At 39.4% G+C, this 18,146-nt stretch overlaps 1 protein-coding gene and 2 long non-coding RNA genes across 4 annotated transcripts; all 3 read left to right on the top strand.

Moving 5' to 3' along the window:
- Positions 1 to 3,620: 3,620 nt before the first annotated feature.
- Positions 3,621 to 9,383, top strand: LOC131311318 (uncharacterized). 2 transcript variants are annotated; one of them, XR_009195463.1, is made up of 2 exons: positions 3,621 to 4,794; positions 6,789 to 9,381. XR_009195463.1 is itself a non-coding variant. In XM_058338721.1 (2 exons), exon 1 carries the CDS (start codon positions 3,801 to 3,803, stop codon positions 4,737 to 4,739), a length of 939 nt encoding a protein of 312 aa, XP_058194704.1. In that variant the 5' UTR covers positions 3,621 to 3,800; the 3' UTR covers positions 4,740 to 4,769; positions 6,789 to 9,383. The 2 variants fall into 2 exon arrangements, 1 of the variants encoding a protein (XP_058194704.1); XM_058338721.1 differs by having other exon boundaries at positions 3,621 to 4,769; positions 6,789 to 9,383.
- Positions 9,384 to 10,109: 726 nt separating this feature from the next.
- LOC131311320 (uncharacterized) lies at positions 10,110 to 12,143 on the top strand. The gene is made up of 2 exons (XR_009195464.1): positions 10,110 to 10,415; positions 11,898 to 12,143. It is a non-coding gene; the product is annotated as an uncharacterized LOC131311320 (long non-coding RNA).
- A 3,814-nt stretch (positions 12,144 to 15,957) lies between these two features.
- On the top strand, positions 15,958 to 17,918 carry LOC131311321 (uncharacterized). Its single transcript, XR_009195465.1, has 2 exons — positions 15,958 to 16,190; positions 17,673 to 17,918. It is a non-coding gene; the product is annotated as an uncharacterized LOC131311321 (long non-coding RNA).
- The last annotated feature ends 228 nt before the right edge of the window (positions 17,919 to 18,146 follow it).

Raw genomic sequence — 18,146 nt, forward strand, 5'->3', positions numbered from 1 at the left:
TATCTCTCTATCTCTCTATTTTGATTGCATACTTATTGTTTGCATATATTGTTAGAGATAAATTTTTATTGGTAATTATTACTAGCAATCCTATTCACCCCCCCCTCTAGGTTGCATAATTTGGGTAACAGGTGTGTATCACTTTTATTTTCATTGGTGTTTTGAATGGTATTTTTTTTGATTTTATCAAGTTAAATGCATTTGAGTATGTATGCAAAAGTTAAGGATTAATAAATTGTTTGTTCTTTATTTGCTGATTCAAGTTAGCCATATCGATGGATATGATGGGTTATTGTTTTTCGCATAGTTGAAATTGATTAACAGAGATTGATATATTGCATGCAAGTTCAGTATTTATTTGCATGTGTTGATTGTTCGAACTGTATATTGCACGCGAGTTCAGTATTTGTTTGCGTGTGCTGATTGTTCGAGCTGTATATTACAGGCAAGTTTAGTATTTGTTTGTGCATGCTGATTGTTCGAGTCGTGCCTTAAGGCACGAGCATGTGCTAGTAATATCATATACCAAGTCATCTATTTGCTAATGTATCCTTTCTATAAGCCTCTGGGTTTATAATTGCAAAATCCGAAAACATTTATGAAGCATTCTCATTCTTAAGCCTTGTTTTGCCTCTTAATTATGCTTTCAAACGTGGCACAACATAGTTGTGTACTTGTGTGGTATATCATCTGGTTTTGTAATTAAAATTAACTCTTTAGTGATTTTTTTTGATGAATTATAAGTGATTTTTGTGGCTTACTATGACCAATGTTTTGATGGTGTGATGTATGCATCCATGTCGTATCTTCTCTACGATGATTCCCAATAACTCAATGGGTTTTAGACGTAGTGAGCTTGAATACTGAAATTTTAGTTGTATTGTGTAAGTAGGTTAAGCTTTCTTCATCAAATCAAGAAACTACAAATGTATGCTCTAGTGTGACATAACATCGCATTCCAAATGTGTTCAAGATAGGCATTTATGTTTTTGTGCTGATTTTAAGTTTATATTGATAATTGTGTTCAATGTGTATCTTTCATTCTATGTAGGGAATAGTTCTTTCATATGTTCAATTATATGGTTTTAGTAAACATTTAATGTCCTCCAAAGTAACTACTGATTTTGCGGCGCTGTCCTCTTTTTGGTTCATAATGTGGCTTTGTTGCAGAAACAATGGCATTTGACTTGGTAATAATAAATTTCAATGAAAGTTCAGCCTTTTCAACAAAGAAATTTGTTGCTGCATGGCGCATGGAAATGGTTGCTGACTGTATTTGCATTGTATTATGGTGCTTCAGATGCTTACACAAGGCTAAGGTAATGTCATCTTCTTTCTTCCAAAATGATGTAGCCCATTTACTATAAGAACCTATTAAATAAAATATAAAAAGGAAAATAAAGGGATGACCGAACTTTAATTAATAAATATCATCTATCGATGGAACTTAGGTTTTGGGTTTCTAATTGTCCCGACTCATGTTTTTTTTTTTTTTTTAACATTTGTGGTTATTTGTGCTGATTATGTCAGTTCCACTTTTAAAATTTGACAGGCTTATATTTTAGCATGTTGTTAACATTTTGTCTTATATTTCCTCACATGTGTGTTATTTTGTCATGCGTTTGTTGTGTTCATTCCCTTATTTTTAGTCTACTATGTTGTTGCTCTATTATGACTCTTTTGGTCACTTCTTCATTTTGTGTGTTCTGCAATATTTTTTATTCTTAAATATTTGGGAATGTGCAATATCTGATAATTTAAGCATAAGAGCATCCACAATGTAATAATCAAGATCAAAAGATTGCTAAAGTTAGTAATGCGTGCTTAAAAAAGTGTTCACATTGTAATAATCAAAATTAGCAACCTCCTAACCAATAATCAAATTTGGGCATTTGAATAATCAAAAGTAACAATGTGAGACTTCACATTGCTAACTTTTGCAACCCTTTAAATGAATAATCAAAAGCTGACGTGACAAGTTTTGATTATTCACTTTTGATTATTTCATTCGGATGCTCTAAGTATCCTAGCGGCTTTGTCGTGGATTCTGTTCCCCCCCCGGACTTGCTCTTATATATAGACATATTAGCCTTGTTTTTAGTTGCTGCTTTTGGAGTTTTGGGAGCTCTTTTAGACATTCTCATAGCGTCTTAGTTGTTTGTGTTGTGATTGGATGAGCTTGATTCGCCTATGAGATTGTTGGCTTTATCCTGTTTAGTTCACAACATGGAAAAGGTTCGACATCTCACCATAGGAAGCTAAAAACATGATCGAATTTTTTTTTCATGTGCAACCACGATCCCTTACCCAAATGTGTGTGTGTGTATATATATTATGCTTTCAAGACTATTTCCCTCCATTTTTTTCCCCCCAACGATTTCGGCCAAATGGGTAGCACACATCTCTCTTCAACGACACGGTTCTTATTCCACAACCAACTTCAGGATTCTTCCAGAGAGAATAAGGAGAGATCGTCGAGACTTCAACATTCAGTATTCGAGGAGAGAGAGAGAGAGAGAGAGAGAGAGAGAGAGAGAGAGAGAGAGAGAGAGAGAGAAAGAGTGAGTGAGTGAGTTACAGATATCCAAGCTTGGGAAAGCCATGGCATAGTAGACGCCATGCCCTCAGAATGGCATGGAAGAAGCCGTTGAAAAAAGAAAAAAGCCGTTGAAATATTGGAGAAAAAAAAATAGGGAGAGATTTGGGTTGTCTCAAATTTGCGGAAAAAAATGGGTAAAATCCAAAATGGGGAAAGATTTGGGTCAAAAATTGGAGAGGATTTTTTTGTGGGTTTTGCCCAAATTTAAATTTGGGTCTTAAAATGGGTTAAGGTTGGAGATGCTCTTAGGTTTTATATGGATCTACTATATCACGTTAAGGTAAAATTATTTTACATATAAGTATATATCTATATTTTAAAATTATTTGTACATGTAATAAATATCTCACATATTGGTTCAGTTAACCACGATTTCTAAAATGAAAATTCGTGGACCAGTCCGTATCTCACGATTTTTTACTTTTGGGAAAATGGCGGCCATGACGTGTTTTGATAATTAATATCCATCAAGGACATGCTGAGAACATTTGTTAATATTGAAAATGTCCTTGACGGATATTAATTATCAAAACACGTCATAGGCCGTCATATATTAATTATAGAAACACGTCCTGGACCGTCATTTTCCCTTTACTTTTTGAATCCGTATTTAGACTATTAATCCACAGATCCAATTCAAAACGTACAAATCAATTTAGTTTGGACCGATTTCACGGTTTACCGAATTTTTGGAGCAGTCCTACATGCTTAACTAGAAGTTGAGCGACGGATTGAGCAACAAAATAGGAGTATATAGTATAGGGGGACCGGGAGACCCTGCCAAGCAGGGGTGCTCGGCAGGGGTGCCGAGCGCATCTCGACCGTCCAAAAGTGTTTTGGACGGCCCGGATGCAAAGATACCGAATGAATTTAAAAAAAAAAGAAAAGGAAAAGGAAAAGATGTTTCGATCTAGGCTGTCGATTTTGACATGAACGGCCGGATTGACCGCTCGGCACCAGCTCGGCAGGGTCCCCGGATCTATACTAGGGGTTAAAAGTGAAATTAACCCCTCATTACCAGCCAGCCTACCAGAGAGAGTATATAAAAAATGGCGCTTCCCGATAGACGATCAACCAAGACCAAGAGAGCGAAGGGAACTAAACCGAAGTCAAAGGGACTACTGCTGCAAAATTCTCTCCTTAATCTCGCTCTCACCCCATTTCCTTGTCTGACAACTTCCACTTCACTACTCTCTCTCTAATGGCTGAATTGCTCCCACCGGAATTCCCACTTGACGCCCCCACAACCACAGCAACGACAACCACCACCAACGCCGCCACGCCAGCAGTACTACCGGCATCCGTCGACACCACCAATAACAATAACTTCGGGCCGAGTTTAGCCCCGAAGCGGCAGCGCCGGCCTAGCGTCCGCTTAGGAGAGATCGGCGACCAACCGGCGGCGACCCTCTCATACGACTCTCACGCCCCCCGTCGACCCAAGCCATGGAGGCTTTACAAACACCCTGCTCTTCTTGTACCTTCTAATAAATTCTCAAAAACTACTACTCGCCCTTTAACAAATCTCGTCGTCAACAGCCACCAAATCCTGGACGCTGCTGACGTCAATCTCGATTTCGGACACCACAAGCCAAAATCGAAGAGAGCTACTGCGATCACTACGGCGAAGAGAGTGAGGACGAATTGGACGACGGCGGCGATGAGTAATGATAATAACAACGGAAGTAGAATCGAAGGCGAAAGTAATACAAAAGATAAGGAAGAGTTAATAAGGGAGTTCGAGCCGGAAATCGAGGAGGGTTCGGGGAAAGAACAGAGTCCTGTGCAGTCGGTTGACAATGTGGGGTTGAATTACTGGGGGAGGAATGGTGGTAGGGTTAGGGTTTCAGACAATGGGGGGGTGCCGGAGACGAGTGGGGATAGGAATTTCGGGAGTGGTGGGAGTGAGAGGGGGCGGAACCGGGATCGATGCAACGGGTTTCTTGATGATGGGGTGAGGAATTGGCTGGTTGGGTTGGGGTTGGGGCGGTACGCGGCGGTGTTCGAGATACATGAGGTGGATGATCAAGTGTTGCCTTTGTTGACTTTGGAGGATCTCAAGGATATGGGGATTAATGCTATTGGTTCCAGAAGGAAACTGTGTTCGGCTATTCAGAAGCTTCCCAAGGGCTTTTCCTGATACGGCAAATGCAAGTTTGGGCTGTTTCAAGTACCTTTTCTTCTCTTCAATAGTGGTAATATGTGGTGTTTGTTTTTGGTATTGAATTGTTTCTTTGTTGATATCTTTGTTTCTTTCGCATGTTTTTGTTCTTACTTGTTTGTGACATAAAACATAGACAATAAGGTGATGAATGAGGAAAATGGTTCATTGGGGGTTATTGCAGTAATGTTTCTCATTTGATGAGACTCTGTAGATTTGATGCCATAAAATTCAAAACATGAACAAACTTAGCTAGTAAGTTGTTTGTTTTAGAACTGCCAAATTGTGTACACTTGAAAATGGCTATTACACCAAGAGAATGTTTTTGCGTCATTAACAACTCAATCTAGTGTGCTATTAATAGTCCCAAAATTCTTGGCTCTATTCTACTGGTCCGTGGATGATTTGGCGTTGTAATCAATTTGATCAGAAGGAAATAGGAACTATGGTAGACAATTACTCATGCATTAGTTTTTTTTAGACACATGAAAGGTGTGGGAATTTCTTTGGTGCGACTGTAAAAGTACTTGTTTGTGGCAACATTAGCCAAGTGTATGGTGCCTATTTGAGTACATTTGCAAATGGATTGGCAGCCAAGTGATAGGTGCCCTATACTCCTTGCATCAGTTGAGGGTTCAAACCCCACCAGTCCTAGCCCCTTTCCGCTTAGATTAGTAATAGAAGAAGATTTGCCTTTTTTAAAATAAAAAAAAGAGCAAGTTTTACAATGTTGAAATTTTGAAACATTACGGCACGTGTTGGTTTTCTATGTAAGTACAGGTGCTACAGTATATAGGACAAGGGTGGGCAACACACTTCAACAAATAATGGCCCACCTTAAGGTGTGACAGCAGCTTGTGGCTTTACTGTAAGTTGAAAATGGGATGCCCAGAAGTGTTTAATATCATAGAGATAATTTTTAAGAACTTCTTTTCCTGGTTTTGTATGATAGGATTTTAATTTTGAGAAGGTAGTTGTTAATTATGATATCTTAACCAAGTGTGTGCTACATTTAAAGAGTTCTTGCTTGGAGATTTCTTCTTAAGCATTTGGTCTATTGCGCTCGTCAATTTGTGCGAGATTGTTTGCTTTGGTTTGCCCTTTTTGTTTCACTCAGAGGAGATTGCTCCCTCTTTGTTCGGAAGTAGTTCTTCGTGAATCCTTATTTGTCTTTCTCGTTCATTGTAGTTTCTTTTCAGAACCAAATGTTTCACCTTCTTTTTAGCGAGCGCACTGAAGTTCTGGCTTCCTGCATTGACGCTAACAAATTTTCCCATACCTCAATTAGAGATGTAGAGGCGGATTAAAAAAAATAAAAAATAGAAATGTAGAGTATAACATTCAAAAACAAATTGGGCAGCCTTGTGAGAGTTCCTATGACCAAATTTAACGGGTGGCGCTGACAAGAATGGACCTGCGACAATCTTTGGTCGGTTGTGTTCTATAGGTTGGGGTTGTTTCTGTTTTGTTGTGTCCTTTTGTTGGGTGATCGATACATTCAGCTTGTTTCCTTTTTTGGTAGTAGTGTTTTTTTTCCCTTTAGTTAGGCCCTTAATGGGTGCCACTCTTGTGATGATCTCCATTTCTCTTCGTGTTTGATGACCCCCAATGAAAAGTCATCGTACGTCTCAATTTCGGTTGGTTCTAGATTAGATCAGTCCTACCTGCATGTTTGATGGCTTGTTATGGATTTATTATTTTCCACAATTGGCTTTGGAAACTTTGCTATGGTGTTCTGTCAATTGCCACTTGGGAGCCCCATTGGTTTCACTTGCAATTTCCTTGCGGTCCATGAGCAGTTAGTTTTGCTGCTTTTAAAGTTTGGTGCATATGCGGCAGCACATTTTTGAATGTTCTGGTGTAATGTGTATTTGAGCCTATTGTATTTGAAGCCGTGGCTGTACAAAAGGGTCTTAAAATCATGTAGATCTCTCTGTTTATTACAATTTGTAATCAAGAGTGACTCCTATGATCTTCACATTTTCTATAACTGTATAAGGAGATTTACAGATTTCAAATCCTTCACAGGTTTCAAATCTGTTCTCAAATCGAGATCCACATATCCAAAACAAACCTTGTTACCCTCTCTGTCTTTTCCTTCAACACGTTCAAAGGTGTTACTGTCCTCTGAAAGGGCCTCTGTAGCCCTCAAATGATGATCTGTTAGCTTTCATGAAGTATAAGGTCAAGTGGTCAACCACGTTAAACCATAGTTAAGGAAGTCTGGGAAAAGGAAGGTTAGGGTATTTCCTTTCTAATGAGAACCAATTTGGATTCTCTAATATATAGGGAAATACAGGGATGATCGTGGAGCCAAAGGCCCTGTTGCGCTCCCCGCTCGTTCACAAAAGGTGATGACCCTTTATTTTTGCTTGCACTTGTTGGCGGACTGTACTGAAAAGTAGCTGGTGTGATATTTGGTGATTGTGTGTAGCAAGGTTATGTGGAGCACCCCATATTTGTCCTAGATTGAAGTGTTTCATGGATCAAGATGTAAAAAATCATATGCTCTTTTTGTTGAATCTCATGGTGAAGGCAGTGATGAATTCTCGAAACATGCTTATGTACTCCAGATTGACTGCAAAGAGTAACAAAGTTCCAATATTATGCTAAGACTGGTTCATGTGAAAGTCTGGTCGATTATAGTTACATCAGGATTGGGGCAATTACCAAAGTGTCTCATGGAACTTGCATTTAAGGTAGGGGTTCCCTCTGGTGGGAGAGGAATTACTGTTGATAACTTTGGTCATAGAGAAACATGTGAACAGATGACTATTAGCCTTCTGCTGTATGAAAGGGCAGTGTGTTTATTGGATTGGTTTGAAGGTCATATCAGGGTGCTACTCTGTTTGGTATTAGGAGTGGATTTCAAAGCTTAGCGGATTGCCTTGCCTAGTGTTTGAAGCTCTGCAAGAATGCAAATGTTCTTATTCTCGTTTGTAGTATTTGTGGTTACTGGCTAGCTATACTTCACTATGCCTAGCCTTTGTTCTCACCTACATATGCCTGAGAGATTTGCAGGTTGTTTCCTGTAGGGGGGTAAGCTGATGCAGCCCTAATTGGCTATGTTTAGGTCATGTAAGATGGTAAAGTTCTTGCAAGTGAATAAAACCCTGGTTTGGTGAGCTGATGACAATCCCAAATTTGGAAGCTTACAGTTTGTGTTACTAATGAGTGTTTGCATATTTCAAATGCACAAAACAACGGTTTAGGTTAAATTCTTGAAAGTTTGAGAGATCGTACTAACTTGGTTTCCATTTGCTTTAAAAGTAACTTTTACGATTTAATCGCATTATGTGAGCATAATCTAGGTGTCCGCATATGCATGTAAACACATGTTGGTGTTCGCAGTTAGTGTTGTTGCCTTTTCAATTTGGATCAGGATGATAGATCATAGTATTCAGTATGGTTAGGATATACATGTACCCACGATTGAAAGTTGGTTGATGATACATTTTTCCTATATATCATGTACCATATCTGGTATCTGAAAGCAAAGAGATGTTCATATGACTTGCCTTACATCTTATTCTATTATAGGAGACTAATCCAATGACGTATCAATTAGATCTATGGCCCCGTTTGATAAACATATTAGGCTTTGAGATTGGGATTGGGATTGGGATTGGACTACCAATCCCATGGGTTTCACAATAACTTGTTTGGTAACCAAAAAGAGGTGTGGACTATGAGTCCAATGGGTTTGGGAGCCGGCCCTTAGGGGGTATTGAGAATGGCCTCTCCCACTTGGTATTGATAATCCAGTCCACTCCTTGCCAATGCACAAATACGAAAATAGCCTTGCTTAAACCCTGTAATGACCAAATTACCTGTAGGTTATAAGCACTTACAAACCCTAGCCCCCATCATTTTCTGTCATGATTAGGAAACAACAGCTGCTAACAGATGACACCATCTTCTTTGGTGGCTGGAAATTCGAAATATCTACCTCCGGCGAGTAACAACAGCTCCTTTACGGTGATATTTTTGACCTTCTCTTTGTTTTTTAGTTTATTAACAAGGGCTAAAAATTTGTGATGGTAAATTCCAGATCTGGTGAAAGGCCAGATCCTAATATGTGAAGGCATTTTGCTGGTATGTGAATGCATTTTAATTAATGTTATGCATGTATGGATGAATGCTGTTGGTATGCTTACCAAGTGTTTGTCAAAAATCTTCAGTGAAGAAAGAAAAAGATCACAGATTTTAGTTCTTGTTTTGAGTAACATTAAACACGAAAAAAATTGCTGAAACTCTTCCCTTTGTTATTTTTCTGAAGAATGTCTGAATGTTGATTTCTACATTTTAAGTTGTTAAAATTTGGACTTGTACTTTATACCTTTGGAGAATGCATGCTGTGAATGTTTTTTTTTAGATCGGCAAATTTTTTTTTATTAAAAACCTTGATAGGGTACATTAAGAAAAAGAAAAGAGAACCTAATCCATAATATTGATACATGGGCTAGGAAAAGAAAAACAAGAACTTCCAACAAAGAGTTGGAAGAGGGAAAAGCAGACAAGAAACAAAGAGGCCAACAGGGGGTCCAAAAAAACACTACAGCTACATGGACTCGTGTTTAGGTTTGATAAGAGTAAGCATCAGTGACACCAAGACTGAATTGGTATCATAATGCCAAAATGGCATAATGGCAAGTTCATCTCTTTGCCCTCCAATAATGAGGAGTTGATAAGAGTAAAGAGAGTCCAAGCAAAGGCCAAAACTTCAGAAGTGAAGCTCTTAGCTCTCCAAAACATAGGAGTTCAAACGAGAAAGAGAATCAGGCCAAACCTCATAATGCTGTGAATGTTTGTGATTCAAAATCATACTCCTCTAAAGTTCACAAAATTTTTAATTGCTCATTCCATTTTTTATCTTATATTTCACAAATTGCTAATCAACTGACTTTTGAATACCCATAGTTATTCTCACTTTGTTTTTACGGTACAGGAGGAATCTTGGAATTGAATTTCTTGATTTCACCCGGGTTTTTTTTTTGGGGTCTGGATTTGATGTGTAGGAAAGGTTAATCTTTTATTGGGTATTTCCCCCCATTCTCCCTAGAAAAAATATTGAACATACTGGATGTGCTTGTGCTGAGATCCAAAGAGATCCCTGCATGGAAGTACTCGGAGTACTTGGTTGGAAGTAATTGGAGGGAGTAATAAGTACACCTAATCCCTTCTCATTATCAATCTCAATCTTATCCTATGTGAAACTGTAGAGACCCGTATTTTTGAGGTTATATTTTTTCTTTTATAAACGTACGGCCCGTCTAAATAGACAGTACGGATATTCGGTGTGACGTGTTCGTAAAAGGATATAAAGGTAATTATGTGAGAGGTGCATGTGTGAGTGTGTGGTGCGAGAAGCGGGGGATTGCTCCCCACTTCTATAATTCTTCCCAGGAGAATTATTTCTCCTCTCTATTCTCTCATTCTCTCACGGCTGTCTCTCTCTCCTCTCCTCCGAAACTTTCTCTCCTCTCTTCTCTCTTCGATTTCATTCACCTAGGGTGAGATTCCGGACAAAACCCGAGTATTAAAGTTGCTATTCGGAGTACGGGCTTTCCGAATATCCAAGAAAAATCATGATCGGACCTCGTGGAGCTACGGTTGACTGGGTCAAAGGGTCGGGTTTTACTCAAAACCCTTGAGGTAGGGATTTCTCATTTCTATTATGTGTGTATGTGTTGATTTGGTGTTTGAATCGTGCCTTAGATCGTTGTTTTCGTTGTTAGAAATGTTCTGGTGGAGTCTGAAAATCGTGCACTGAAAACCCAGGTCCTACCGGTAGGAGTTTTGGTCCTACCGGTAGAAAAGCTGTCCAGTAATGTCATTTTCGTGAAATCGTGGTCTCCTACCGGTAGGAAATTGTGTCCTACCGGTAGGAAATGAAAAATTCAGCATTTTGGCAAAACTTCGAACGGGCATAACTTTTTCATCCGAACTCTGTTTTGGGCAAATTTTATATCGAAATTCATGTACCGGAAATGTACTTTCCAATGGTGGTGGTCTCATCTTCCAATTCTTAACCGATAAGATTTGGCAGCCAAAATAAGATAGATATGTTCGTATACGTTGGGAAATCCTTTTTCCTTAGAATCGTTTGAGTGAAACATGGGTGTTCTTAGGTTCCCCTGAGTACTAGTTGAATGGTTTGACGAGGCTAGTGGTATTCTTAACGCTTGGTAGTGGTCGTTGGGTTCCGTATGAGTCGTTTGACACCGAAACGAGAGTTTAGAGAATATAAGGAGTATAGGTGGCCGAAGGTTGTATGTGTTGACATGCGAAGTGAAAAACGAACACATAGAATATTTCTTTGAGTTAAACAACGCTAGGCATGGATACATGAGACATTTCCTTGTGTTTGATATGTGGTACACCTCTTGCGTAACTTATACGATTTTGCGAGTTGCAAGGTGGAAATCTATGAACTCGTTGTGAGAGTTTATCTTTTGATGTGTGAGTGCTTGTATGGTGATGAGAAACTACTAATGTAACGATTGCGAGTTGATTGAGATGAAATTATCTGTACTACTTCTATGTGAATAAGTTTTTGTTGTGAATTCATTATGTGTGACTGAGATGAATGGCTAAATTGTAAAGTATATCGAAGGAATTGTGGTATGGTGACCTTTGATGTGTGACTTGAATTAGCTCCATCAGTGAGGACGGAACTGGTGGGGAGTATCGGGATTTCTTAATTGGCCCGACAGGAGATTTTGCTCATGATACAGAATGATGAGGAAATTGTGACACGATGTGAATGGAAATGGGCTATCATTGTGAAAGTGTAAGTAAGTGATACGAAAGACATTGGTGTTGCGATTCTTTGATTACGATAGTTTCATAAGTCAAGATATCGGATTGGTGATTCAAAGTGATATGAGGAACAGTGGTAGTCATGAGAAAATCATATAGATAGTAAGTCCTCGTGGTTGAATTAGAGTTTTGGTGTGTAGTCACGGTACTTCATTTATGTCTTCGACCTTGGGAAAATTACTAGTTGTGTTTCGTTTCTTCATTTGAGATACCGTACCTTGCTTCTGTTATTCATTCCACCTGTCATTCCATTCGTATATAATAGTTGTGTAGATTTCTCTACTGGGCACGTGTTTGCTCAACCTACCACTTCAGGTTCATTGCAGGTCATGGTCATGGTCATGGAGTACTTGGAGTGCATGCTGACATTATCGATTAAAGCTATTTTGGAGAGTACTTTATTCTTGTATAACAAACGACTTTGTTATGAAATTCCTACTTTGAAAGATTGTATTCGTAGACCAATTTATTGAATCGGAAATTGTATTGTATTTTGGGGTATTGTACGTACGATTGTGAGGACTTTGTATTTCAAATGGTATTGTTAATTTATGTTGAAAATCGAGGGCGTGACAACTTGGTATCAGAGCATAAGTTTAGAATACCTCGAGACCGTGGGGAGACTTTGAGTCTCATGGGTTCAAAAAAAAAAATATTATTGCATTGTGACATGACTTATGTGCTATTGAGTGATTGATATGTATCCAACTATGTGGCATTGCATTTATGTTACCGTATAATGGCTTAGAGTTGTTAGATGGGATTGGTGGAGTTGGAGATTCGTAGTGTATTCCTTTGTTGATGATCTTTTCATTGTTTCTTTGTAGTGAGATGCCTCCAAGACCCGAGAATAGGCGGGGTAGGATTGGGAATCCGAGAATGGGGGCAGGACAGAATCAGCTTGCTAGGGATATTGTAGCGGCACTTGCGGCAGCTAATCTTTTGCAACCACCTCCTAGGGATAACGCGAACAGTCGGGCCATAGTAGCTATGAGAGAGTTTAGCCGTAGAAATCCACCTCAGTTTGATGGGGAGAGTAGCGACCCCCTTGTGGCCGACCATTGGCTTTCACAAATTCGTAAGATCTTTAATGCCCTTAAGATTACGGAGGACGACCTACGGGTGAGTATAGTAGCTTGTCAACTTACCGGTGAGGCGAACGAGTGGTGGGAATCTGTTTTAGGAGTAAGGAGAGACGCTAGGAGGGCGGCTGGAGTTGCAAATCAGGAAATTGAGCCGGTTGAGGAAAGTTTGACTTGGGCTGAATTTGAGACACTTTTTGAAAACCAATATTTTCCAGAGTCGTATCGCGAACAGCTTAGAAACCAATTCGAGAGGTTAGATCAAGGTGACATGACCGTTTCAGAATATGCCACTAGGTTCCAAACCTTGTCCCGTTTTGCGCCAGAGTTAGTTGCAACCGATGGTAGGAAATGTAGGCGTTTTGAGAAAGGGTTATGTCTATCTATCAAGAAGTTTGTGGTAGGTCAACGAATTGAAAGGTTTTCTGACATTATTGAGTGTGCTAGAAGTATTGATTATACGGAGGAAATACCAGAGGAGGCGAAAGTGCAGGAGTCGAGGAAACAAACCATTAGCAAGAACATATCTATAGAAACATCTGGGAGCCAAGGCAGGAAGAGACAAAGAGATCAATTTTGGTCCACCTCGAGCCAACATAGTTCAGAACCACCTAATCTTTCTAGAACGTCAGGAGTTCCGTCGGGATCAACAATTGTGTGTTATCGGTGCCGCCAGTAGGGCCATCGTGCAGTAGACTGTCCTCAGGAGAAGGAATATCATGGTCAGAGACCACCTCGGGTTTGCTATCGATGTCGTCATCCGGGGCACTTAGCGGTAGATTGTCCACAATCGACAAGTAGAGGGAGCGTACAAAGACCCACGGGGTCGGGTCATGCGTCTCATACCGCGTTGCAAGGTAACGTGAATTTATATGTTATGTTGAGATTACTTATGCGTATACAAAGTGCTTAATCGCCAAATGATTGTTATTATGAAGTGTACGGTCTATTCTAGTGTTGGATAGCATTGCAGAGTTGTCTCTATGAACTTGTCTGATAAAATCTAAGTGTTGTGACAACTAGACTAATGGGATGAAAATACTCAAAATTGATAAAATGAATAGAAATCGTGCAAGGTCTTGTGGGATTGAAATGAACTAAATTACTATTGGGCTTCTTAGAGCCACGAGTTATGAAGTTTGGGCACTAAGTGAGCCCGTGGTTGTATTGGGTACTGTGTGAACCCGTGATGGTATTGGGCACTGTGTGAGCCTGTGGTATTTTGGGCACTATGTGAGCCTGTTGTCATATAGGGCACTGTGTGAGCCCGTAGTGTGCTGGGTACTATGTGAGCCCGTACTATGTTGGGCACTGTGTGAGCCTGTGGTATTTTGGGCACTATGTGAGCCTGTTGTCATATAGGGCACTATGTGAGCCCGTAGTGTGCTGGGTACTATGTGAGCCCGTACTATATTGGGTACTGTGTGAACCCGTTGTATTGGGCACTATGTGAGCCCGTGGTTGTATTGGGTACTGTGTGAGCCTGTTGATGCGTAGATGTGTTCGATGATGTGTAAACCATTACTTCGTACGGTGGGTTTGCAACTGGTTAGTCTATTATGGTAATTGTGTATGAAATTGGTTGCTGTTTAGTTTTAATCTACATGCTTGACTTGTAATGTAATCTTAGCGTGTGGAATTTGCTTTTGGAACACGATACTGGATAGATGATGATGTGCGTATAGGTACTTGCTACGTGTTAAATAGATGATCGATAGGAAGTGTTTAAATGGGGTGACCCAAATCTCGTAGTTAGATGTAACATTATGTGATGATTGAAATCTCTAATCTCAACTCCTTATTTTGTTATACCTTATGATTTGATGATTTCTTTGCATGCCTTTCACTTTATAGATTATGGTCTTATTCAGATTTTCAATAGTCTAATTAATCCTTCGTGAGATATTGAACAAGTAAGACTACAAGGATGTTGTAAACATATGCCGAACATGAATTGAATTCTTTACTTGGAGCGCCGCGCAAATATAGTGAAATGTGTGGAGTGGTGGGTCTTGGTTTAGAAAGTTGTTACACTTACGGATGTACACATTTTGAACTCAAAAATTTTCTGAAAGGGATAATGCTTGGTGAAAGTTGAATCTTTGCATAGTTCATTTTCAAAAATGATAACGGTTTCAAAAAAAAATGATAACGGTATAGACTCGGAGTCGGCTACATCATAGTCCATTCCCATGTTGACAAAATTGTCATTATTTTCAAATGACCAAGTGAGCTGTTTGTAATTAATTGTTGATAATGTCGTTCCGAAATGAACATTTCCTTTCAAATTCTATAGAATTTTGTCACACATGGGCCTGTTTCAATGGTTTGACAACTACTTGAACAAGAGTTTTCAAGGAGGGGGCAAAATTTTCATCAAAACTAACACTTCACCATGGCTTTGGAAAATATAAGTTGGAAATTCATGATCATTGTTTGGTTTAGACTTCATCGTGTTGGACACTTTAACAACTACTCGGCATTTGTCTTTTAAGGGAATTTGTCTTGAATTAGTATTAAGAACTATTAGAGTTCTACTTGTGTGAGTCTTAATAATTTGAGTAAGTCGGGGAGTAAAGAAATGAGGTGAAAAGAGAAATGTATGAAAGTTGATTTCCCTGTAAACGTGCGCGAAGAATCTAGTAAATCTTGGGATGGATGAGTTAATCTTAAAACTTTTCGATTTTGTATTGCTTGACAAGGTTGTTGAATTACAACGTTATGAAATTCTCTTTTGTGTTTGGACGCGGTCCATGGAACCAGAATTGGTTAGTCGGAAGTAATGAGAATGGATATGGTTTGTGAGACTGGAATTAGATGGTAACATGACTATGATTTGTATGAATACGACAACTTCGTGATTTGACGTGTATGAACATCGGAACTTGGCAATTGTTTAGTAAGAAGCTAAGCTAGTTAGTTGTGGCATTATAGAGTTTTCTACTTTTCTTGCATTTTGGACACGGAAGTGGCGGATACGAAGCGTTGTGTGGTGAACACGGCCCTTAGGACAAGAAATCCATTGATGGTGTGCTTTCATCTATTCTATGCAAATTTCGGGGACGAAATTTCTTTAAGGAGGGAAGGATGTAGAGACCCGTATTTTTGAGGTTATATTTTTTCTTTTATAAACGTACGGCCCGTCTAAATAGACAGTACGGATATTCGGTGTGACGTGTTCGTAAAAGGATATAAAGGTAATTATGTGAGAGGTGCATGTGTGAGTGTGTGGTGCGAGAAGCGGGGGATTGCTCCCCACTTCTATAATTCTTCTCAGGAGAATTATTTCTCCTCTCTATTCTCTCATTCTCTCACGGCTGTCTCTCTCTCCTCTCCTCCGAAACTTTCTCTCCTCTCTTCTCTCTTCGATTTCATTCACCTAGGGTGAGATTCCGGACAAAACCCGAGTATTAAAGTTGCTATTCGGAGTACGGGCTTTCCGAATATCCAAGAAAAATCATGATCGGACCTCGTGGAGCTACGGTTGACTGGGTCAAAGGGTCGGGTTTTACTCAAAACCCTTGAGGTAGGGATTTCTCATTTCTATTATGTGTGTATGTGTTGATTTGGTGTTTGAATCGTGCCTTAGATCGTTGTTTTCGTTGTTAGAAATGTTCTGGTGGAGTCTGAAAATCGTGCACTGAAAACCCAGGTCCTACCGGTAGGAGTTTTGGTCCTACCGGTAGAAAAGCTGTCCAGTAATGTCATTTTCGTGAAATCGTGGTCTCCTACCGGTAGGAAATTGTGTCCTACCGGTAGGAAATGAAAAATTCAGCATTTTGGCAAAACTTCGAACGGGCATAACTTTTTCATCCGAACTCTGTTTTGGGCAAATTTTATATCGAAATTCATGTACCGGAAATGTACTTTCCAATGGTGGTGGTCTCATCTTCCAATTCTTAACCGATAAGATTTGGCAGCCAAAATAAGATAGATATGTTCGTATACGTTGGGAAATCCTTTTTCCTTAGAATCGTTTGGGTGAAACATGGGTGTTCTTAGGTTCCCCTGAGTACTAGTTGAATGGTTTGACGAGGCTAGTGGTATTCTTAACGCTTGGTAGTGGTCGTTGGGTTCCGTATGAGTCGTTTGACACCGAAACGAGAGTTTAGAGAATATAAGGAGTATAGGTGGCCGAAGGTTGTATGTGTTGACATGCGAAGTGAAAAACGAACACATAGAATATTTCTTTGAGTTAAACAACGCTAGGCATGGATACATGAGACATTTCCTTGTGTTTGATATGTGGTACACCTCTTGCGTAACTTATACGATTTTGCGAGTTGCAAGGTGGAAATCTATGAACTCGTTGTGAGAGTTTATCTTTTGATGTGTGAGTGCTTGTATGGTGATGAGAAACTACTAATGTAACGATTGCGAGTTGATTGAGATGAAATTATCTGTACTACTTCTATGTGAATAAGTTTTTGTTGTGAATTCATTATGTGTGACTGAGATGAATGGCTAAATTGTAAAGTATATCGAAGGAATTGTGGTATGGTGACCTTTGATGTGTGACTTGAATTAGCTCCATCAGTGAGGACGGAACTGGTGGGGAGTATCGGGATTTCTTAATTGGCCCGACAGGAGATTTTGCTCATGATACAGAATGATGAGGAAATTGTGACACGATGTGAATGGAAATGGGCTATCATTGTGAAAGTGTAAGTAAGTGATACGAAAGACATTGGTGTTGCGATTCTTTGATTACGATAGTTTCATAAGTCAAGATATCGGATTGGTGATTCAAAGTGATATGAGGAACAGTGGTAGTCATGAGAAAATCATATAGATAGTAAGTCCTCGTGGTTGAATTAGAGTTTTGGTGTGTAGTCACGGTACTTCATTTATGTCTTCGACCTTGGGAAAATTACTAGTTGTGTTTCGTTTCTTCATTTGAGATACCGTACCTTGCTTCTGTTATTCATTCCACCTGTCATTCCATTCGTATATAATAGTTGTGTAGATTTCTCTACTGGGCACGTGTTTGCTCAACCTACCACTTCAGGTTCATTGCAGGTCATGGTCATGGTCATGGAGTACTTGGAGTGCATGCTGACATTATCGATTAAAGCTATTTTGGAGAGTACTTTATTCTTGTATAACAAACGACTTTGTTATGAAATTCCTACTTTGAAAGATTGTATTCGTAGACCAATTTATTGAATCGGAAATTGTATTGTATTTTGGGGTATTGTACGTACGATTGTGAGGACTTTGTATTTCAAATGGTATTGTTAATTTATGTTGAAAATCGAGGGCGTGACAGAAACAAACATGATATTAATAAGGGTAAATTTCACTTACCTCACCTTGAGGTTTCTGACAATGGTAGAAACCTCCCCTCACGTTTCTGAAATTGCACTTACCTCCCCTGTCAGTCTTGTCGGCTAACTTCTGTTAACAGAAAGTGTGAATTTTCATTTCTACCCCTTTATTTACCTCCCCTGAGGTTTATAATAATATTAGATACCTTCCCTGA

Source organism: Rhododendron vialii, chromosome 12a, assembly GCF_030253575.1.
Source record: "Rhododendron vialii isolate Sample 1 chromosome 12a, ASM3025357v1".
Taxonomy (NCBI): Eukaryota; Viridiplantae; Streptophyta; class Magnoliopsida; order Ericales; family Ericaceae; genus Rhododendron; species Rhododendron vialii.